The sequence below is a fragment of the Fundulus heteroclitus genome, chromosome 11, assembly GCF_011125445.2.
Source record: "Fundulus heteroclitus isolate FHET01 chromosome 11, MU-UCD_Fhet_4.1, whole genome shotgun sequence".
NCBI lineage: Eukaryota > Metazoa > Chordata > Actinopteri > Cyprinodontiformes > Fundulidae > Fundulus > Fundulus heteroclitus.
In genome coordinates this window covers 18513019-18536872 of record NC_046371.1, presented here as the reverse complement: position 1 = coordinate 18536872, position 23854 = coordinate 18513019, and the positions used below count along the sequence as shown (strand labels likewise).

The window sequence follows — 23854 nt, the reverse complement described above, 5'->3', positions numbered from 1 at the left end:
TTTCAGCACCACTAACTGACTCAGGCTTAGCCGCCAAGAAAGTTTAGTCAAAGAGCAAATCGCAAGATGCTAAAAGATGTCTCCAAAATCACTAAAAATCAGCTAGAACATGCTCTTGCTAATATTAAAATAACAGTTCGTGTCTGGACAACAATAAAGAGACTGTGTGCAAGTATGGCATTCATGTAAGATGTGCAGTAGGACATTTTTACGCTCTAAAAAAAACCATAAAGGTCATACCATAGTTTGCCAGAGAGAACCTGTACAAGGACCTCTGGAACAATGCTCTTTGGACTTATTTGTAGAGAGCAGAATTATATGGACACCAGAGCAGAAGACATTTTTGACATAAACTGAATACAGCATTACAGGAAAAGTACCCCATACCCACTGTTAAGCATGGCGGTGAAAGGGTCATAGTTTGGTGATGCTTTCCTGCATCAGTAGCCAACCAAATCATCATCACAGAACACACCATTAAATCTATCGAGCATCACAGGGTGCTTCGGGAAAATCTGAGACGTTCTGTAAAACATTAAACCTGGAGTGGAGCTGAACCCTGCAAAATAACATAGACCTGTGACGTAGTTGTAGGAAAGATTTTTCTTGTGATTTTTACCTCGGTAAGATAACGTTTACTCACAAAACACCCAAGGCTTAAGAGAGCTCATAAAGTGAAAACATTTTTTAGGAGTGGCGAGGAAGACTTCTAGCGAGCCTTATAGTGTCTGAAGCAGGATGGTGGAAACAAAGAGAGCTGATTGGCTGATCCACCACCTAAACAAGGGAAGAAGTGTGGCGAGTAAACATAATACGAAAATCAAAATCAGGATGAGGATGTAAAGGTGTGTTTAAACATTTTGATGATTTGTAACAATTATTTAGTTTTGCTAAGTTTCACCATAATGTCACAGTTTTCTTTATCCAGTCTAATTGGTAAATGTCCCTACTTTGATGATGAGGAGTACATTTGAGTTTTTTGTTTCTTGTACTATCAACCAATCACAGCTCTTAAAAGACAGCGTCACCAACGGAGTCAACCAATCCTCCTCACTAAGATACGATTTCTCTTGTCTCCTTCCTCAGAGATGCTCTCAGCAGCGATCTGGATCACTCTTAAGGTATTTTTTTAGGCTAAGACAGGAGCTCTCTGAGAGGACTCTGAGAAATATTTGTGAATACAGACACAGATCTCATTATGCCTCAAATATTTCACTGATGAAAGTGAGGAGGGCGACAAACTATCCACAGAGTGATGTCAGAGACTCATAAGTGACCACAAGAAGTGTCTCACTGAAGTAATTTCAACTAAAGGCGGTTAGACTAGCTATTAAGGTGTGTAGTGCGCTAACTTCTTCTTTGGCTAGAAGATTTATGTTTGTTGCTTTTTTGTTTTGTTTTTTCTTTAATGAATAAAAGAAGATGTATTATGTTAGTAAAGTTACAGTTAAGTCGTTTTCCTTTCCGGGGACAAGAAATAAATTCAGACATTAAAATGCGAAAAAAAATGTGTCTATTTTTTTTTTTTTCTTACACTTATAAAACGACAAATGTCTTTCAAGGTCACTTTAAGAATTACAGGTAAAATTTTATGAAACAATTTCAGTTGTCAAAGCCTGCTGACTTCTGCTGTCTCAACACCTTTTATTTCCATCACAACATATAAGGCCTTCCTGGTGGGCAGAACAATTAGTATGCAAATAGGGTAATTTAAATTCAGCAAAGGATTTGAGCAAATTTTTTCATGCTTCGACATTTTGTGTAAACCGACTGCATGGCAAAGGTTATTAAGAGTTGGCTTTAAAAGATGTAGCGCTTAACAGTCAATTAGGGAATGCATTTAAGATGTTTGTGGACGTATTTTCACACTTTGGGCACGTTTTTCTGTGTCTTTAAATGTTAATTGCTTAGAAAATGAAAAACAAAAACAATTATGTTTGCATGGCACCTTACTATTAATGCATGAGTTACGATTCTTCGCGTTTAGGGGAAATCTGACAGTAATGAAAGGTGTTAAATGGAAGTTCTAGTGCAGGAACGTTCAGCTGCATATAAAGTTGGAGCAAAAATGATGAAGACGCGCGCACGCTACTCCCAGAGGCAATTTGAATTTCACTTTGCTTTTCTTTGCTCGGAGGTCTGTCGGGCTGTCAAAGCAGATGCACTTTTTGGAGGAGTCTTAATTCATGACTGTTTCCTTCAAGCCAGATTGCATCATTAACATAACCACACTCACACCTGAAGATGAATACATTGAGTGACAGAAAGAAATTAACTGGTATGTGTACAAGTGGCTGGGATGTTGACAATGTCCTGTCATCTTAATGAATCTCCTAACAAGCATCACTGTTTAGGTCAATAAAACTCCTCGGCAAACTGTAAGGAGACATTTTTTTTCTGCCGTATTCTTATAAACAGATGCGTATTCTATTAAGTATGTGCCAGTATGCCCTGTTGTCGTATCATCTTTGTGGTGTCCTTCGGCAGTGGCACGACTTTGATCGAGAAGATTGTGTCCTGTTGCGGGAAACTGTCCACCCAGCTGCCCTTTTCGAATGATAAATGGTCCAGCGAAGATGATTTGCCGGGAGACATTTCGTAGTAAAGTCATTGTGCTGGAGATGCATATGTTTTGCGGCTAATGATCGTCGCATGTTCGTGATGGTCTAACATCATTTTCATCATCTTCCAGTTTCTAATATTTTATGTTTTTGAGACAAAACATGTTAGATTGTGATTGGAAGTCTGATTAACATATTTGTTTTGTTTTATTTTGATGTAAAAAGATATATATTTTTGCTTCATCGTGAGCTTTTCAGTTTCTCTTCACGGAGATGGATTGCAACACACACACACACAGAGTACACAAATAAAACTTTTGCGACCTGTATATTCCCTTGAGGATGTGGTCCCCAATACTGATCAGTCATTTAAGATTTGCCAAATTGTCCCAAATTGACACTTAATTAGATATACCCATGTACATACAGTGAAATCTTAAATTGTTTAAACTGGTATTGGCATTGTGATCCACACAACTTAATTCTTTTTTTCTTTTTTTTACAGTGATATATATCGGTGACATATATTTTGTCTGAGCAGGATTTTCTAAACAAATCTGATTCAATACAGTAAAGGAACATCTTGCTTCTGTTGAATTTGTGTACATGTGCTTGGCTAGCACCAACGTATTTACTCCCTGTTTTACTATACAGCTCGTTGGGGTTTCGACTCTGAGCGTATTTCAGTCCAGTTCCAGCTTATTGTAGGCAAACAAAACTTGTGAAAAACATTTTCTTCTGCTTCACATTAAAAAAGTACCTCTCTGTCATAAACTCTTGCTCATTTGAAGCAGAACGCTGGGGTTTTTATGGTGCATAAAAGATTTTGAGCTCAGACTTGCAACTCAGATTAGAAATAGTGAATGAACTGAGCAATGGCCTTAAGGCAACATTTCCTGCCTCTGTTTTCCTGAGAATGATACCATCTGGGTACAAATCCCCGCTAACTGTCCTGCAGTTTTATTTTGTTCCTTTGACAACTCATCTCCCCAGCAAATAGGGGTTAGCCCTCTGACACATCAAGGGTGGACACTCAGTTGGACTTATAAAGGCTTATTTATTCTTACAAAGAGCAGTTTTTTTCTACATTCACTCTTCTCTTTCACCCATTTCCCAGAAAAATACAGAAGCACTTATAATTGGCACGACACTCAGCCTGAACATGAGATAGGCCTATTTATTTTATATTGCAGGCTGTTTGTGTTCCAGGGAGTCATGGAGGAGACCTTCCACAAAATGAAGGACATTTCTGCCAATTAACCCTTGCTGTGCACAAGATTTCATTATTTTGTATCTATTATAATATTTCTGTTTCTCCTTTTTTATTTTCTTTACTGGCTACGGATATGCTCCCAGTGTTTAGAAAGACATATTCCTGATGATGTGAAGACAAATCTCCACAGGAGTAACTAAGCTCATGCAGCACTCTTTGCTTTCTCTCAGCAGGAGGTCAAATCAGATAAACATTATCCATAACACAAAACAATAAGGTGCCGATTACATCCATTCCCCTTAATGCCTCAGGGATTTTCTGTGGTTTGGTTGTATTTCTATTGTTATATTAGCAAAAAGGTTGGTGAGCGTTCTGGAAATCGGAGTAGGAATAAAATTAGCTTCCTCTCTAATGGTTAAAATGATCAGAGATGCCAAGAGGGAGGCTGTTTTTGCTGTAGTTTAATGTTGCCCTCTTGTGATTTCTCATACAAACTGCAATTTAGTGTTTCAACATTTTAAAAGCTCCATTAAATTTCTCCGACAGGCTCAAGGAACCATTAAACCTTTTATTGTAGTATTTTGTTGCAGAAGATTTCCCTCCTAACGAGACTATTTAATGTGTGAAAATAAAGTAAATTTCCATTTAGAACACCACTAATAATTTTTAAGTTTGATGATTTATGGTTATTATTGATCTTGTCAACAGTTCCATTAAATAACTTGGATTTGCTTTGATCCAGATGTTACCAATGTAATATATTCCATTACATTATACACAAACATTATACAATATACCTTTTCATGATGGTCCTAGGGCATTGCTTGAAAACATTTGGGCACCCTGACGTGCCCTCAGGGTATTTTGTTTAATGTGAGTAATAAATACCCTGACCTCCAAAAACCTTCAATAATAAAATATCAAAAGTTATTTTTTAGCATCCATCCATCCATCCATCCATTTTCTGACACGGTTATCCCTGCAGGGCCGCGAGGGGTGCTGGTGCCTATCTCCAGCTGTCAAAGGGCGAGAGGCGGGGTACACCCTGGACAGGTCACCAGTCTTTCTTTTAAACATTTGAATCTGAATTTTTAGTCATACTATGGTACATTTATAACAATCAGTGTGCAGACATTGGGGCTTATGAGGAATGCACACTTGACTATACTGACTAAGAGTGTTTAAAAGTCCTTTCTTGTGGCATCAGACTGAACCATTCCTCTATTTCACGAACAGTGCTCTCAGTAATTTCAAGACTGTCTCACAAGTTTATAAGTAATCTGGCCTGAAGGGTTATACTGAACAAGTCCTGCTCAGTTATATTGAACAAAAGCAATTATGGTGATAAAAAGAGTAAGAAATGTTGTTGGAGAGATTCTCACTGAATTCAGTTTTAAAGGGTGTGGACTCTATAAGTCCCCACCAGTGAATCGGTGTCTTTTTCTTTTTCCTCCACTTATCCGGGATCGGATCGCAGAGGGAGCAACCTAAGTAGGGAGGCCCGGACTTCCCTTTCCCCAGCTACTAGGGCCAGCTCCTCCAGAGGAATCCCAAGGCAATCCCAGGCCAGCCAAGAAACATAATCCCTACAGCGTGTCCTGGGTCTTCCTCTGGGACTCCTCCCTTTGGGACGTGTCCGGAACACCTCACCAGGGAGGCGTCCAGGAATCATCCCAACCAGATACCTGAGCCAACTCAACTGGCTCCTCTCGACGTGGAGAAGCAGAGACTCTACTCTGAGTCCCTCCTAACCTCTAAGGGAGAGCCCAGAAAGCCTGCAGAGAAAATTAATTTTGGCTGCTTGTATCAGGGATCTCGTTCTTTTGGTCATGACCCAAAGATCATAGCCATAGATGAGGGTGGGAACATAGATCGACCGGTAAAGAGTAAAGAGCTTCGCCTTTTGACTCAGCTTTCTCTTTACCATGACAGTCCAGAACATCGTCCTCGTCATTGCAGACACAGCACCTATCTGCCTATTGATCTCTTGCTCCGTTTTTCCCATATTTGTGAACAAGATCCTGAGATTCCTAAACTCCTCCACTTGGGACAGGACATCCTTCCCGACCCTGAGAAGGCACTCTACCCTTTTCTGGTTTAAGACCATGGCCTTGGATTAGGAGGCACTGGACCTCATCCCGGCCACTTAACACTTGATTAAACAAATCCTGTAACTGAATGAAAAGTTTTCATTTCATGATAGCAACTTATTTATTCTAAAATGTGCGTGTTGGTTTCCAAAAAGGATGTATAAGCCATATGGTTTGCACTGTTTGTCTTTAAAGGTAAGGTAGGAAGGTTTAGGCGAACTCCTTATGTCTATGAAGTTACAGGTAAAGTTGTCCTCACCGAGGTTGAAAGCATCTGCACTCACACGGTAAAAAGCACTTTTTTTTTACGAGCACTTATGGACACATGACCGTAGAGAGTTGCTATGTGAAGAGGCGGTTTTCCAACTGTGTGAAACAGCCACCCCAGGCATATTTGGCACTTTACTGCAGCAAGCATTTCTAAGTGGCTGTGACAGGCATAAGAAAGGGCACCATCACGTTGATGTTTGCCTTGTTTAGTCTTTCTCTCACTAGGGAAAAGGGAAAAGAAGAATTTTAGAGGAGAATGGAAAATAGATCTGGAGGAAAGGCTCTCTGTTCAGAATAAAATCCATTCCTCTCACAGTTTAAATACAGCTTTACCGAGTCATTTCAGGTTGATACATTTGGCTTCGTTCATTACCTACTGTATATTAATTTACATAAAATCTGCCTTCATTACTCTACTTGTCAGTGTTTATTTAGAACCCATAAACCACTCAGTCATACATTTACAGTAATTGATACATGCAAGTCAGAAATGCTAGCTGTAGGCTGCAGCTTACTCTTGAATTGCATTTGCAAAATCAAATACTTGTCCTTTGACTTGGACTTGTGCGCTAAAGACTCGAGACCTGACTTAAACTTAAGTACTATGACTCAAGTCTCATATACAATCTGTCCTATGTGGTTAGAGGTGAAAGTGAACAGGTAAGTGCAGATCATTTGAGTACATGCATGTTGTCCCCTCTAAGTTATTGTAATGGATACAAATAACTGATTGCTATGGTGACATTATACAGAGTACTTGTGTCTTTATTGTTTCTGGATGATGGTTAAAGCAGTTGACATCTGCTTCCCAGTTCCTCTTTTTTAATGCTATCACAGAGCAACATTTCCATTCAGTACACCACCGACTGCAGCTCAGGCAGAGATGCAGAGATTATCATGTTTAGGGGTGTGTTTGATTTATTGGCCAGGGCTGTTAATGGTTCCTAACAACCTGATCATGTCTGCTGTGGCATTGCAATAATGACCACACATTTACTCTCAAATTGAGCTCTGTGTTAAATTACTTTATTTTATCCATCCCTCCAACCCTCCATTTTCTGTACCCGCTCAACTGTGCAGGGTTGCAGGGGACTGGTGTCTTTCTGCAGCAGTCAATGAGGCAGGGTATACTCTGGATAGGTCTACTTTACTTTACTTTAAAAAAAAAAAAATTTTGCTAAGAAAGTAGAAACCTTCTGGTTCTCCAAATTACCCCCCCCCCCCCCCCCCCACACACACACACACACACTATAGTAGACATAGTAGTATGTAATACATCTACAATTCTTGTTTGAAATTATTTCACAATTAGATTTTTAGTGCAGTAAATATAACTGATTTTCAAAAAAATTGCCGCTGTTCATAAAAGTTAAGGATAAATAATGTTATTTATAACCTGCAGTAGTGTGGTGCTACAGGTAGACTGCATGACAGAGATTTGATATGAGAATATGTCATTTCGGTCACTCGAGACTGGAGACTTGACTGGAACTCTCTGATGCACTCTGAAAATGAAATGTTTGGTTTGTAAATCCAAGATTCACTTTTGCGACCAACATTTCCTATAGGAACATGTTTACTACAAAATAAATGCAAGACTCTGCAACAGACCAGAAATTTTTCATCACTTTCTGACCTAAAGGTCTTCATTAGAAGATCCAGCTGTCTCATTTAGACATTGGGTGCAAGCTTACGTGCTTTTTAATATAAAATATTAAAGTGGAGGCTCTAAAGAACTGTGGCAGTAAAGAAAATCAGATGGAGGCGTTTCTACGTTTCTTTACATCCTATTTCTCTAAAATATCATCATTAAGGATTCTTATTGTGGATTGCCCATCTTCTCCTTCTCTAAAAAAAATGTCTAAACCATTTCACCCATTCCATCTCATGGTTTATACCAGTATTGTAGCTGAAGGAGAGGAAAATAAGCACTTCTGCTTCATGCCAGAACACAGATGGGGGGGGGGGGGGTCTGTGGTTCCCATGGAAACAAAGCTGCAAAATTAATGAAGTGGAACCCACCGGGGTCGATCAGCACTTTGATATAAATACTGAGCATAATATTTCACAATATTGCATGCATCTATATAAATGTTTGCATATATACATGCTGGCCCTTGAAGGACACATTAAGTAGCTTCAGAAAAGTACTGTTTTCTTTTGTTTCTGAATCGATGTCAAGAAGAAAACTTAGCCTCAAATCTTTTATTTTGCAGCATTAAGTGCTAAGAGAACTGCTGCACAACAAGCATGCAAAAGAAACCATCAAGAATTATGAAAATGTAAATACTCCATGTTCCTGTGGATTACAAACATACACTTCTGTGGGTAGAGATTAGATTTGCGCATCTCTCTAAAGATTAAATATTTATTTCTCTGAAAAGTGCAATGTTGTAAAACTTCTCTGTATGTAGATGACCAGCCCTTCACTGTTTACAGTACACTAACACTTCCAGCTCATTGATCTGTTGCTCAGGTTTGCTGCAGTTGCTAATTTTGGTGCATAATTATCAGTGCATCATATTATGGAAAACAAGAAAAACAACCTGAGGGAGAATGTTCTCTCCAAGGAGGCTTACATGCAGCAGACTTACTTTGATATAATGTATGAAAAGGCCCTCTGATAAATTTTATTTAAATATCTGCAGAAGTGAATAAAATGTAAATGTAATTATTTTAATCCTCCTCTCTTCTGTCATTTTTGTTGAAGTTTGTGGCTCAGCCGAACTGTCAGCAGCTCCTTGCCTCCAGGTGGTACGACGAGTTTCCTGGGTGGAGGCGGCGCCCATGGGCAGGAAAATTCATCACCTGCGTCTTTATTGGCTTCCTCTACCCTGTTTTTGCCCTCTGTTACCTCATCGCTCCCAAGAGTCGCTACGGCCTCTTCATCCGCAAGCCCTTCATCAAGTTTATCTGCCACACTGCGTCGTACCTGACCTTTCTGTTCCTACTATTGCTCGCCTCCCAGCACATTGTAACCACAGAACAAGACAGGCAGGACCGACAGGGCCCTCCACCGACCACTGTGGAGTGGATGATATTACCATGGGTTCTGGGTGAGTATTACAGGGGACAGAGTGGTTCTCCAAATGCATAAGCATGATGACACTGAACATAAATTTTATAGGCCTTGTGTTTGTTGTTGGTCTAGTGTCTAGGAAAAGTATGTATACCCTTTGAAGTGTTTCACATTTTGTCACATTATATCGTATAAAACCCTAAAGATTTTTTTTAAGTCCAGCATAAAGTAGTATGTATTTGTAACAGGAAAAAAGGGGGGAAAATTAAGAGTTTTCCAAGGGTTTTGAAAAAGAAAAATCTGATTCATTCAGATTCATTCAACACATGGACGATTATAGAAGCACTCATCACTGTAATTATAGCTGCAAGTCTTTTGGGTCTTTATGGCCCATTCTTCCTCACAAAATAGCTCCAGCACAATGAGACTGGATGCTCTCTGAACATAAATTTTAAGGTCTTGCCACAGATTCTCAGTCTTTTTTTTTTTTTCATTATGTGGTTCAATCTCAGTTTTCCACCACAAATACCATTTTACCTGTAGATTTATAGGCCATAAGGTTACTGCCTATAAACGGCCTATAGGCCATGAAGTTCCGTTTTAATCTTTTAGTCTGACCAGAATCCTCTCTTGGACATATTTGATGTGTCCCATACATTTTGTCAACAGTACCAAGAACTGCTTATGGACTTGTGTGGGTCTCTGCAGCTCCTCAAGAGTTTCCATGAGCCTTTGATTAAGCACATTAATGGTCTCCCTGTCCACCACAGGAATATTTTAGAGATATCAGACAAAATGGGTGTGAAAATAAATGCACACCTTTTTTTGAAGCCTTTTGTAAAACAAACAAATAAATTGAGACTGTATCATTTTTCGTTTATCCAAATCGATTTTTGTCAATCCAATAATATTGCAACACATTATGTTGAGGTTTCAGGTTGTAATCTGAAAAAAAAAAATTATAAACTAAAGAGGTGTGAATAATTTTGTGAGGAACTGTTGCTGAAAAATCAATTTTAATGCTTATACTTTTATCAAGATCTTCTGCTTTCACTCTTACAGTCGGTCAGTCTAAAATATTTACCCTCTTTATGTCGTGTCCTAGGATTTATTTGGGCAGAGATCAAGCAAATGTGGGACGGTGGTTTCCAGGACTATGTTCATGACTGGTGGAACCTGATGGACTTTGTCATGAACTCTCTTTACCTGGCCACTATATCCCTCAAGATTGTGGCCTACACCAAGGTAACCATTTGTCTCAGAGTGGCAAAATACCTGTCAGTGTGACATGTTTTGTGCTCTTACTTCCTATTCCCTTGTTTCTTCTTGCCCCTTCAGTACAGTGGAACTAAACCCAGGAACCAGTGGGAAATGTGGCACCCCACATTAGTAGCTGAGGCAGTGTTTGCCATAGCGAACATATTCAGTTCCCTGCGGCTCATCTCTCTCTTCACCGCCAATTCCCATCTTGGGCCTCTGCAGATCTCGCTCGGGCGAATGCTGCTGGATATTCTGAAGTTCCTTTTTATTTACTGTCTGGTAAGCTCATCAAATGCTTCTAAGCCGTACAGTAAGTATTCACAGTGGGACGGCATGTTTGACATCTGTTGTTCTTTTTTCAGGTTCTGCTGGCCTTCGCTAATGGGCTCAACCAGCTATACTTTTACTATGAGACGAAAGCTTCAGAAGAGAAGGGAAAATGCAAGGGGATCCGCTGTGTAGAGCAGAATAACGCTTTCTCCACGTGAGTTTCTGCATGTGTAGAGCCAATGCGTGATACTGTGAAAATAAGTGTGAAAGAGACTTTTCACGGTATAAACTGTTACTGAGTGCAAAACGTGTGAAAAGCTTTCTGTTGCTAAGGGAAACTGAAATTCCTATCACTTGCAAATGGTTGTACGTTATATAGTACCTGTTACAACCACTAACTTCAAACTAAGCAAATACCAATTAAATAGTAATTGGCTAAGCATGTTCATGTGTCGGAATGCTCAACAGACTTTGAAACAGATCTCATCTCTTTGGCAAAGAGCTTTTTTGCAAAGAACTTTCGCTGTGATGAAAGCCTTTATAACATTTTTAAATGTCTCGTAGGTTATTTGAAACCCTGCAGTCCCTTTTCTGGTCAATCTTCGGACTGATCAGCCTCTACGTGACCAACGTGGATCCGGACCACCAGTTCACCGAATTTGTTGGCGCCACCATGTTCGGCACGTACAACATCATTTCCCTGGTGGTGCTCCTCAACATGCTCATAGCCATGATGAATAACTCCTACCAGCACATTGCTGTGAGTACATGATGTCATCCATGTGGAAAAAGAAACGTTGCAATCCTCACCGAGGGTGTTGTTCAAAAGTACTCAAATCTGGTTGCAGGACCATGCAGACATCGAGTGGAAGTTTGCAAGAACAAAGTTGTGGATGAGTTACTTTGAGGAGGGGGCCACTGTTCCAGCCCCTTTCAACATTATCCCGAGTCCCAAAACATTCTGGTACCTCATGTGTTGGATCAAGAGACAAGTGTGTAGGAGGACACTGTCTAAGAGAACTGAAAGCTTTGGAACTCTTGGGGTGAGTTGGTTTAAGGGACTTAATGAAGTGCCTTACCTTTCATTGTTATATATAGCTAACCAAATAGAAACAACCTACACTTTTCAATACGCGTTTATGTAAAACAAATTCTTGTTCAATTAAGCTTGTTCCTGAAGAAAGCACTATTTAGGTCTTTGGATTAGGAGTCATTGCACTACACTGTATGCCCCATGTATGGAAGTAATTAGTCCTTGACATAGGCAACCAGGGTTTGACCTTCACTGCATGCCACCCCCCCCCCCCCCGCCCCCCCAACCCCTTCTTTCTCTGTTCTTTTCCTGTCTGATTAGTGTATATAAAAGCCACCAATGCAATAAAAAACAAAAAAGACACAGAAGAAAAAAAAAAACTAGGCGTCGAAGAATGAGCAGGAATATGCCTCTTACTCATTGCTGTCAAAAACGTGATGCTGTATATGGAGTAAGAAAGCTGTCAAAAAGATATGTGCAGCCTCTACCAACTCGTATTGGTATTTTTCATGTCAGAAAAATAGATAAAAAGTCTGCTGTCATATATGTGAGTCTAGCTACTTTTGTGGGTTAGGATTGTTTTTATCTGAGTATGAATCTGAAAGCTGTGAGTCCAAAGCCTTGTGAATACAACTTATCCATCCAGGCCATTTTAACATGTAATTGGCTTTACTTAACTTACATCACAGATATCTGAAATCAATGTATGACTAGACATAGTTAATTGAGAAATCTCTAACTATATTTTGAACATATAACATAGCAATTTGATTTTCTTTCTGCCTAGTATAAATAATGTCAGATTTACCATTAAGCTGTATTGAAGATCCCCTTCAACATATTGGCAATTAATTATTTCACTATCTGAAATGTATATTTCAGATAACAACAGTTAAATTAGGACTAGTCATAAACTACATTTGACATTGCTTGCTTTTTGTTTTGACTAGTCATAATTCTAATTAAATATATCTCAAATTACCTACTTATTTAAGATAACTTAGATGTATCTTCAGATGTCTGAAATGAAGATTCAGCTAGTGCAAATTAAATTCTCTTGAAAAAAAAAAAAAAAATTAAATGAAATAATGACTAGGCAAAACTAAATTAGAGCTATTTTGGACACTTTTTTATCCCAAATGTTTTTTGTTTGTCAGATATCTTTAATTATCATTCTGACTTCATAGAACCGCAGGAAAACAGTTTGGACAGCTTAATGGCGGAACCAGGGAGCCTAACGCAAACATTTTCTTCAGATTTCTAAAAAGAAAATCCTGTATGCGCCCTCACGCAGTAAGTTTTGCCTAGGAACCCTGCAATTACCCTTACCGGTGCTGAGAAGCTTTAAGATATCCCACAATCCTTTGAGTGACGTGACGTATAAGCACAGCCCCCTCACGAAAAGTATTGGCTTCTCTGCATTGGCTGCCTGTATCTTATCGGATTGATTTTAAAATTCTTTTATTGGTTTTTAAAGTTTTAAATGGCTTAGCCCCCGCTTAACTACAAGATCTTTTGCACGACCGCTCCATTTCCAGAACACTATGGTCGAACAATAAACTACTACAAGTTCCCAGAACCAGATTTAAAAGCTGACAAGACCGCACATTTGCCATTACTGCATCTAATATGTGGATCAGCTTAACCTTCAATATTATATTTGCCCAAAGTTTGGAACATTTTCAATCACTCCTGAAAACTCATTTATATTCCTTGGCATTTGAATAAGGTCTGACTTTGTAAAACACCTAATCTATTTGTTCTTATTTATTGTGTTTTATTCTTCTGTTTTATTCAAATGTTTTTATTCAAAGGGACCTTCCTCCTGTTCTCAAATTCTTCTCAAAAACCTACTTATCGCTTCGTGGGTCAAATATAGAAGATATTTTTGTTACCATTAAAAGAAAAGCTTAAATCTGTAAAACGAAAAATTTAGCTGGTTTTGATTTACATGTTATTAGATTGCAGTCTATTACAAGATTCAACCAAAGAAATGAGGTGAGCTAAATGCGGTCTGATTTAAAATTTTCTTATATTGGTTAAAAATACAAGTGTATATTTTGATTATTGTGGGGGACAAAGCTCTGTTTTCCACATTTGGGGAGGGGGGGTCCAGAACCCTTCGTCCCTCTGGGAATTTTGCCTATGAGTGAAGGATCTATCTAGTAAGGTTAAAGAAGTAGCACTAATATCCCTTAGTAAAACCTCTCCTCAAAACTGTTTTAAAGAATATCCTGATTGGATTTATTTTATTCCTCTTCTCATCTTTTCTAATTTAATATTCATTTTCTAATGTGTCTGCAGAGACGAGCAGCAGAGAATGTGAGGATAAATCATCAATATCAGGTAAATAAAATGACAAATCTCTCTTAAATCAAGCTGAATACTATGACTTTAATCCATTGGAGTTTGTGTGCAGTCAGGAAAGTGGTTCTGCACCCTTAGATCCCTTTCTGCACTTCCATTTTCAATCTGAGCACACACTGTCACCTTCAGCAGGACTGACAATTACAGCCGGCAGGATATTTATCATCATTCTCTGCAGAGGATTTCCTATTTGCCCACATCCGCAGGGTAGTCGTTACGACATCTGCATAGAAGATGTTGCTATGGATAGATTGTATTTTTTGTGTATATAGTTTTGTCCTACTTTTCTCATCAGATGTTTTAATGAAACACTTCCCTGCTGTTTTAGGAGGTGTTAAGGAACCTGGTAAAACGTTATGTGGCTGCGATGATCAGAGATGCTAAGACAGAGGAAGGCCTGACTGAGGACAACTTCAAGGTACAATCAGGTTCCACAGAGTATAAACAACTAAAAGCAGCTACATTCAGTATTTCTATTTATAGTACATCAAATGATTGCCTTCCTTGGTAGAATCAAATTCGCTTGGAAAAATTGCTTGTCAGATTCACGGTGGTAATTTATGCCATATTTTGTAGAGAGCTGTTTTTCTGACACACAGCGGTGCTATTTTGGTTCTCTCTGACAGATCTAATCTTTCTCCATCGCATGAGTTGTTTTTGTTATGATATAATTGGCAGTAGAATAAAGCCATCACGACTAAACTGCTAGTTTATATGCATATCTATCTATCTATCTATCTATCTATCTATCTATCTATCTATCTATCTATCTATCTATCTATCTATCTATCTATCTATCTATCTATCTATCTATCTATCTATCTATCTATCTATCTATCTATCTATCTATCTATCTATCTATCTATCTAATATATATATAAATATGTGTGTGTGTATATTATATATATAGAGAGAGATATAGATATAGATATGTACATATATATATATATATTTATATATAGATAGATAGATAGATAGATAGATAGATAGATAGATAGATATAGATATACACACTCAATTATTTACAGGCAGCACCAGCTGCGAGGACTGGACTGTGTTTGAAAAAAATAACGGTTCAAACAATGATGGTTTGAAGACTGATATTTCAACGTAGTCGGTCTTCCCCCTCGTTCAAAATATTAAAGAGAAATTGCAATGTTTTTTAGACAGCAAAGCACATTTAAAACGGGCAGTTCCAATTAGGCCATCACTTTCAGGGAATTATCGTCAGAGTTTTGTTTGTGTTGTATTTTTTTAAACCATCAGTTAACATGGGTTAAGCTAGAGTTACGCCCCCCTCACATATAATTACTGCAACACCTATGTTGTGCAGTCATTATCGCTAATAGTTACCTAACCTATTGTAGAAATATGTCATATTGTTTGAGATGTAAATGCGACCTTGGAGTGGGGAAAGTTAAGTTAATTAGACATTCAGTGTCATCAGCAATTAGGCTGATCAGTTAATTGTGATACAGCCAGGATCATTTTAAAACAACGGCTCATCCTGGAAAGTGCAGGGACAAGCCATCTTAAATGCTATAACACAACCAGAGTTGTTTTTGGTTTTTTGTTGCTGACAGCATTGCTTGCGTAAGTGTGGATTTGTTTTTAAGAGGGTATATTGCGTTTTTGGGCTACACAGTTGGTAAGACTGTTCCCTTGCGGCAAGGAGGTTTTGGGTTCGAATCTTGACCTGGGATCTTTCTGCATAGCGTTTGCACGTTCTCCGTTTACATGCGTAGGTTCTCTCCAGATACTCTGGCTTCCTCCAACAATCCAAAAACAGGACTTTCCAAATTGCCCTTAGGTGGGAATGTGTGTGTCTCTGTGTTGCCCTTTGATGGACTGCCAACCGGTTGAAGGTGTACCACGTCTCTTGTCCAATATGACATGAACCAGACGTGAACCAGTCCCGCTTGACCCTGCAAGGATACGTGGTCTTAGACGGTGGACTGTATTTTGATTAAATACAAACTGATGACAAAAAAAGCACAATGAATAGAAAGTGATCAAGCCATGTTCATGCAGTGACAAACTATTGAGTTTGTGGAAATGTCTGGCTTGTAGATTTAAACAAAAATAAGCATTTTTTCTAATATTTACACACTGGTGTTTGGGTTTAGTTTGCAGCTTTGTTTAAGTATTTTCTAAAGTAATATTTTCCCAGACCAGGTTTGCTGCAGCCATTGAAACAAATAATAAAGACATCCATTAGTTATAAGAGAGTGAGCTGTCTTTTTCTTTGTCCTCTCAGGAACTGAAGCAAGATATTTCCAGCTTCCGTTATGAGGTGATGGGCATGATGAAGTCGGGAAAGCCAGCTCTACAAGGCGCAATTGCGAGTTGCAGTTCTGTGGAATCCAGTCTTGCCTATCCTAATTCCTCGCTCAAGATTTCCACCGGCCTTCCACCCAGCCAGGCGAAGAGCAAGCTCAACCGATTCAAGATTACCGCATCCATCCTCAAACAGGCCAGTTCTCTAGCTGCGTCCCGGCCCTCTGACGCATCCAACGGTCTTCCTAACGGACTCTTGGCCCCAGATGAGGGCTGCAGCGATCCTTCGAGCCAGTGGAGAAGCTGCCCCAAAGATGTGAAGGATTTAAGTTTGTTCCAGAAACGCCACTGGAGTGACAAGGAAGTCCCATTAGGGTCAGGCGAGGTTTTGAGAGAGATGTACTCTCTGTCAGAGGAAGCGGGGGAGTCAGGGGGCTCAGACACAGAAGAGTCGAGCAAAGAGGTTACGGCCGAGGCTAAGGCTGAAGAAGAACTACTAGTGAATAAATTGGTAAATAAAAGAGAGTTCAACGTTAACAGCAGCCCTGAATGTGAGGATAAACAAACTGAAGAAGAGGCAAAAAATCCAGAGTCCCCAAGAAAGGAAGGATGAGACATGAGGATACTTACAGTGCCTCGCAAAAGCATTCATATCTCATAAATTCGTTCATGTTACAGTCACAAACCTGTGTATTTTATATGAGAAACCAACACATACCACATAATTATGACGTGTGGCATGCATTTATATTTACGCCTCTTTTCTCTAATACCCCTAAGTAAAATCCACCAGTGCAACCAGTGGCCTTCAGAAGTCACCGATATGTTACGTTACAGAGGCCATGTCTGTCTCATTAGCTCTCTGAATCAATCCAGCGGTTCTGTGGAGGCAGTTCACCTAAACTAGCAGGGCTGGCAAGGAGAGCATTAGTCAGGTTGGTAGCCAAGAGGAGCTGCAGAGATTCACAGCTCATTTGGGAACATCGGTGGACAGGCCAACTATTTTCGTGACACTTCACAAATCTGACCTCTATAGACCAGTTCACGCGTGACGTCAGCGCTACATCCGGGTCCCGCGGGTAGGCAAAAAACAGTACTGTTCTCGTCTACTACATGACAAAACGGGTGATTTAGAGCGTACTTTTAGTTAGTTTATTTTTGGAATCTAAACAATGCCTACGACTTGTTTTGCTAACGGTTGCACAGAGAGGCATTCCAAATCGTCGGATGTACGTTTCTGTCGTTTACCGAAGGACAAAGAAAGAAATGGATAATTTCAATGAAAAGAGCGCAGGCAGACACTCCCAATGGACTGTGGGAGCCATCATACTACGACAGAATTTGCAGTCTACACTTCATCTCCGGTAAATACAACTTAATTCTGCTGTTGTCATTGTTCTACTACTTAAATAGCGGCGGAGGGGGGTGGCGATCGCTAAACGGGGCCGGGAGAAGCGGTGTTGATGCGCTGCTGCAGCAGCAGCACGCCGCTTCATTTTAGTTTTCTTTGTGCAATTATTGTGCAATAATGTTCACCAGACAGTGGCTCCATTACGCCCCTGTTCACGCGCGCTAGTACGTCTGTGTTTACGCTGCAACGTCACCGACACCCCCACCCATTTTAACAAGACAAAAACACCAAAATAATCCGTAGTGATCAATTTTTTTTTTACTTACCGGGCGGGTCTTCCTCTCTGCTGAGGCGCGGTCTGTGTCCGACGCCGCTTTCTGATGTTACACAAACATGTCTGAACGTCCATCCATCCATTTTCTGACCCTCTTAATCCCTCATGGGGTCGCGGGAGTTGCTGGTGTCTATGTCCTGATATAAAATAATTGTAGCCGTCCAGTGGTTTCAGGGGCTTTCATGCTCTCTCGTCTGTACTGGCCTGCGTGTTTATAAGGCAGCTGTATGTCGCGGTACGGAACCCTTGGCCAGCATTTCACAGACTCCCTCCGTCCCTTCAGGCTTTTGCTGTGTGGTTCTGGCAATCTGATACAATCAACCATCAACTTACTCTTAAAACGATCTTGTGATACGTTATCTAAAGAAGAAAAATACGTGGAGAACTCGTCAGTTTCTCTGTTTGCGTCCGCCATTGTGTTCGCCTTTTGCCTACCAGTCCGGCGCGCATGCGCGAAAAACCCGGATCAAAACAATAACAATGAACTGGTCTATGGAAGAGTGACGAGAACCAAACCATTGTAGGGAGATGGCATCAAAAGCTCCTGTTTTAAGTTTTGCGTCAAGCTATCAGAGGACACAGCAAACATGTCAAAGCAGGTGCTCTGGTCATATTATATCATTATATCAACACTGATCTTTCTGGCCTATTCGCAAAATTGTATGCGTACTTGAAAACTAGCCCCACACACCACCTGCAATACACCATCACGCTGTGGGGGATGCTTTTCTTCACCTGTGACTGCACTATTTCACACCAATTACCTACTTTGTGTTGGTCTGTCATATAAACTGCCATAAACTATATTGAGGTTTGTGGTTGTAATGTAAAATGTACATAAAAATCAGGGATTCTGAATATTATTGCAAGGCACTGTACTCACAACCACAGGCCAAGTTTTACTGAAGACGGAAGGACTGACAATCAGGGCGAGTTTCAGGCCAGAAAGGTTTCCCATGACTTTTGCGGTGTCAAACTTTTCCAGGGGGTGCTAAACTAACGATCAGCTCTGATCCGTGGAGCTGGGGAGCGGCTATTAGTTTAAGTGATTTAGATCAGCGGAGGAAATCCAGCCAAGGTGACTGAACTTTAGGGGTGAGCATTCCGAGGATTAACATGTGCCGATATGATCTTTTCATCTTATCTCGTCTTTACAGATGATCGAAAAATAATTATTTGTCCAAACAAACCATTTTGTTTTTTAATCCTCCTTTATTTTCCTTGTCCTTATCGGAAACGTGCACTTTGTTCAGAGTATCCTGTTTGCCCTCTCCCTATACAATCTCTCTACCTCTTTTCCTTTCCCCGTTTATCTCTGCACCACTTTACCTCCCTGCATCCTTATCTCACTAGAGCAATAGTTGTGTTGACTTTCTGCCTTACACTGTCTGTTTCTGCACTTTACACATTTCTAAACGGCATTCAGTCTCTTGCAGATGTGTCAAGCTCCCATCATGCACATATACTGTCAATGTTTTTCTATGCAAAAACCTTGGATTGTCATTCACGTCACGGGCCGACTCCTGCGGCGACTTCATGGGGAGTATTGTTTTATGTAGAACATGAAAAAATGTGAACTCAGCCATTTTAGACAACACATTCCCCATGTCTCATCACTTCAGCAGAGAAGTAACTTGTTATTTTGATAGGATATTATGTTTTTAAAGATGTGCTGTTAGTTTACATTGATGGAGATCATTTAAAAGAGGCCAAAATAAAAATGAATATTCTCTATACTTTTCTTCTTAGTTGTTTGTTTTTTATTTTTATTATGGAGAAATCTTAAAAAAAAATGTTTCCCCCCTGAAATCATCTTTATTGTTCATATGTTGCTATTTTATACCACCTTACAGTTTAAAACGGTGTACAGATGACTGTTTTCATGTGTGGCTTTAGAATGAAACCAATGAAGCTTTGGAAAAAAGCTCCATTACTTCATTTCACTTTTTTTTAACATAATGTTTCATTTTATAGGAAAATCCACCAGGTTGCAATCACTTTTAAGGTAGATGCTAAAATGTTTTCAATGTTGTGGAACTACAACTTATTGCAATGACCTATTGATGTGTTTTTTGTTTTTTTTCTAATTAATAGTTTGCTCTTTTTTATACTTTCTACTTAATTCACCTAAACCAATTGAGAAATGTAATGAAGTATTGTGAAGATAATTAAACTGATATCTTCTATTAATCAAAAGGGTACCGTGAGGTGCCACCTGGTTACCTGGCTACTCCTCCAACTCAAAATGTCAAATATGTACAGACACCTGAAAACAAGTCGCAAATTTGAACAAATGCATATTTAAAAACATTGAACACCTTTTTTAGTTATGTTGACATTATGGTGCCGATCACATGAGCTCAGAGCACTCATGTAAGGCTCTCTCAGGTAGAACTTAAATTGAGTTTTTACTCTGAACAACTCTCTTTTAGCATTTTAATGTATAAGTAAATTGCCACAGTAACATCACTCATTGTTCTAAACAGGTAAATACTGTTGAAGTCAAACAAGACAATGCAAATGTGTTTTCTAAAAACATATTATTTTGCTTTCTGCTAGAGAACAGATACTCAAATACCATATACTTTAATTTGCCCTATCACCTAAAAGTATCCTTTGAGGTTTAGAGCGATATGCACAATCTTTGGTAAACATGTATGATTGGAATGCAACTGTTGCAAATATAAACAGAAAAACACATTTAATTATTTCCGATATTTTTTCCTATTACAACATAAATTCCATTTGTGCCATTTTCAAAAGCAAAATTTGGGGTCTGAGAGGTACCTGTAATGACAGGTATTTCCCACTAGGGGGAGATATATAATACATAATGTTCTTGTGCAACTAGCTGCAATGAAATATGAATGAAAAAGTAAAAAAAATATATGAATATTTCTAAAAAGGAAACGGGTAGCTTTCGTGAAAGGACTGAAAGTATGGATAATGTAAAGCATGGGGAGAAGTTCATTACAGCTTTGTTATAATTCATAAAAATTAGTTTCAAGTCTGAGGGGAACTTAACTATGTAATTATTTCACCTTGTATTTTTTTATTCTAACATGAAGAACAATAAATTATGATTCTGTAGTATCTAAATCTAAGGAAATATTTAAGAAGTATTGCTTTAAAATATAAGTTTATCTACAGTAACTGTTCAAATTATCGGTTTGATATGAGATGCAATTAAGTTATCAGTAATCATCATATCCAAACTAAACAGATGTTGAAATAGTGATAATATTGATTTTAGTTGTTTAAAACATCTCAAACTACAACGTATTCATACCCACGTGTTTAAACGCAGTTCTCACATACTCAACATCAACAGTTTTGTAAGTTTATATTTGTTTTCTCAGGAAAAAGAACTGTATATTTTTAAAGCTCTGTCCACTAAGACTGGAATAAAATATTAAATAGTGCAAGAAGTTGTCATCAACACCCCTGTAGCCTTACAGGTCTCATCGTTTTTTGGTAATTGTCTTGGCTGACTGATCAGCTGTTCAAGCAAAGAGCATAACCTGCATCCTCCACTAACATACCTTTGTAGAGTGTTGAGCTGAGAAAACTGGGGAAAAAAATCTTTCTACCTACCCTTTCTATAATTTGAGGATTAAGGTTAAAATTATTCCTTATGATTACAGAGAATAGCAGTAGTGTCCAAAGTCAGTCCTCAGGGGCTGTGTCCTGCATGTTTTAGGTGTAGTCCTCTTGTCCTGGTTCATCACAGCTGGACCTGATGAGTGCCTAACAATTAGGCCTCTGGAGACCTTGGCTGCATCCGAAAAGCTCTAATTGGTAAGGACTGTTTAACCAAAACAAAAGTGTGTCAGTGTTCGCCATGATAAGTGCTGTTCGAATAGTGCAGTCCGTAAGGAAGGAGGTAGGAAAAGGATCCCATATGCTTCATATCGGAGCTCCTTTAGTATCTTGTGATGTCCCTCCCTGGTGCTAAGGAGCCATACGGAATCCCACAATCCTTTGCATGACATGACATATAAGCACTCCTCAAATTAACGAAAATGTCTGGATAGAAAAGAGCGCACACTTTGTAGTTGTTGTTCAGAAGGCTGTAGGCCAAGGTTTGACTTGAATCATCCAGGTGTGTTTCTGTCGCGTAGTGACTTAAGAGTTAAAGGCTGTCTAAAATTGGCATAGCAGTCCTAAGCTCCTTTCCTAACCATGACAGAGTTCTTACTGTTGACCTCATGAAAGGTCAAGGAACAAGAGCTATGAACAGGAGCTAGGGGCTGTAATTAGAACGCCCTTGATCACACAGTTAGAATGTAAATCATCTATTTGAATCAGATGTGTTGGAGCAGGGACAAATCTTAAAACATGCAGGAGGCCGGCCCGCGAGAACTGCCTGGTGTAAAGGAACACAATTGTTACGCTGAGTAATTTTAACACAGCAGTTGGGTTAAATTGTTAGCACACTGATTGTGTCCAGTAGCACACAAAATGTGCAGTCCTGATATAAGCACAATATTGTGTTTGGTTTTAGCTCAGTTTGTGTTGCTATTAATATCTGTTTTAATTAAGAGTGTGTAAACTCACAGTGGTATAATACACTTTTACTACAGGTAACTATTACTCACAAGAACTCGCAAAAAAAAAAAGAAATCTAAATCATCCCTTTAAAACCATCCATCCTTCACTTTATATCATTTGTATTGCTACCCTGCAGAAGCTCCACCCAGATGGGGAAAGATGCCTGTAGAGGAGTCTGTTTGCCAAAGCTTTGTACAAAACAGCCAGATACTGTATCTGGACCAGACGATCTGGTCCCCAGATGCCTAGGTTCCCAGAAGCTCAACTGCTGAATGTAATCTGGATTCAGATGAACAGGTACAAATAATTAAAAACAGATAACTGTGAGTCTTTCATGGACCAATGACTTAAGTAACGAAAAGAATTATTCCAAAAAATGTCTGATCTCTGCTTTTAGTTTTTACCAAATTATGATCTTGTTGTTGACTTCCTAACAGACTTATAGAAAGAATAACATCATAGAATGGGTTGTTTGAATAGTATCTGCATCTCTTTGGATATTTTGATGTATGCCGTCCTGTTCAGAAGGCAAGACAGAACATGACGACATCCACAGAGCCTGATTCGTGATGGATTTTTTTTTCCTCCTTTAGAAGTTGTATCCGATTTGGCTTCAACACAGGAGAGCAAGACAGCTGCAGAGAAAAAAAGTATTAAACCGGGCCTGGGTTTAAGAGCTGAAGTGAAGAACGACATACATGACAGCAGGGAAGACGAAAGCTGAAGAGGATCAGAAAAAAATAAGGAGGGAAAGTTGCAAATGATGAATTCCCTTTATAAAAGACAAAGAGGGAAAAACAGGATCACAAGTAGCTTACAAGAACAGCAGAGGTATTTCATGCAATGTGTCAACCAAAAACCCGATGATAAAGGAAAGCCCATTTGTAGTGAATCACTGAAAACCACAAAGGGATTTAAAAAGCTCTAATTTAATTCAATTTGTATGTTGCCAGTTGGATTGAGAACACAGACGAGAGGTATGCAAAATTACATCCTGTCAAATGTCGGTTTATTTAAAAAAAAAAATAATTTGCACTAAAAAAAAAAACATTTTTGCTTCTGAAATCCTTCAATCAATGCTCTGGATTGCATATCCAATAAATAGCAGATTATTTTAAATACAGTTTACAGTATGCAGTTGTTTTTGTTTTGTTTTGTTTTTTCATTCATTGGGTGTTTTCGGTGCTATGGGATGAGACGGTGGTTGAGAGAGTTCATGTAAAATTTGTGTGAAACAGCAGGAGAAAGGAGGAGACAA

General features: G+C 39.1%; 1 protein-coding gene across 1 annotated transcript in view; it reads left to right on the top strand.

Moving 5' to 3' along the window:
- LOC105923794 (short transient receptor potential channel 4) overlaps positions 1–17461 on the top strand; it is a 49499-nt gene extending 32038 nt beyond the window's left edge. The window contains exons 7-15 of the mRNA XM_036143040.1: positions 8845–9190; positions 10259–10398; positions 10492–10692; positions 10776–10897; positions 11248–11443; positions 11532–11726; positions 14021–14062; positions 14412–14501; positions 16341–17461. Coding sequence (XP_035998933.1) covers positions 8845–9190; positions 10259–10398; positions 10492–10692; positions 10776–10897; positions 11248–11443; positions 11532–11726; positions 14021–14062; positions 14412–14501; positions 16341–16973 — 1965 coding nt within the window. The 3' untranslated portion in view covers positions 16974–17461. The remainder of the gene's footprint in view (positions 1–8844; positions 9191–10258; positions 10399–10491; positions 10693–10775; positions 10898–11247; positions 11444–11531; positions 11727–14020; positions 14063–14411; positions 14502–16340) is intronic.
- The last annotated feature ends 6393 nt before the right edge of the window (positions 17462–23854 follow it).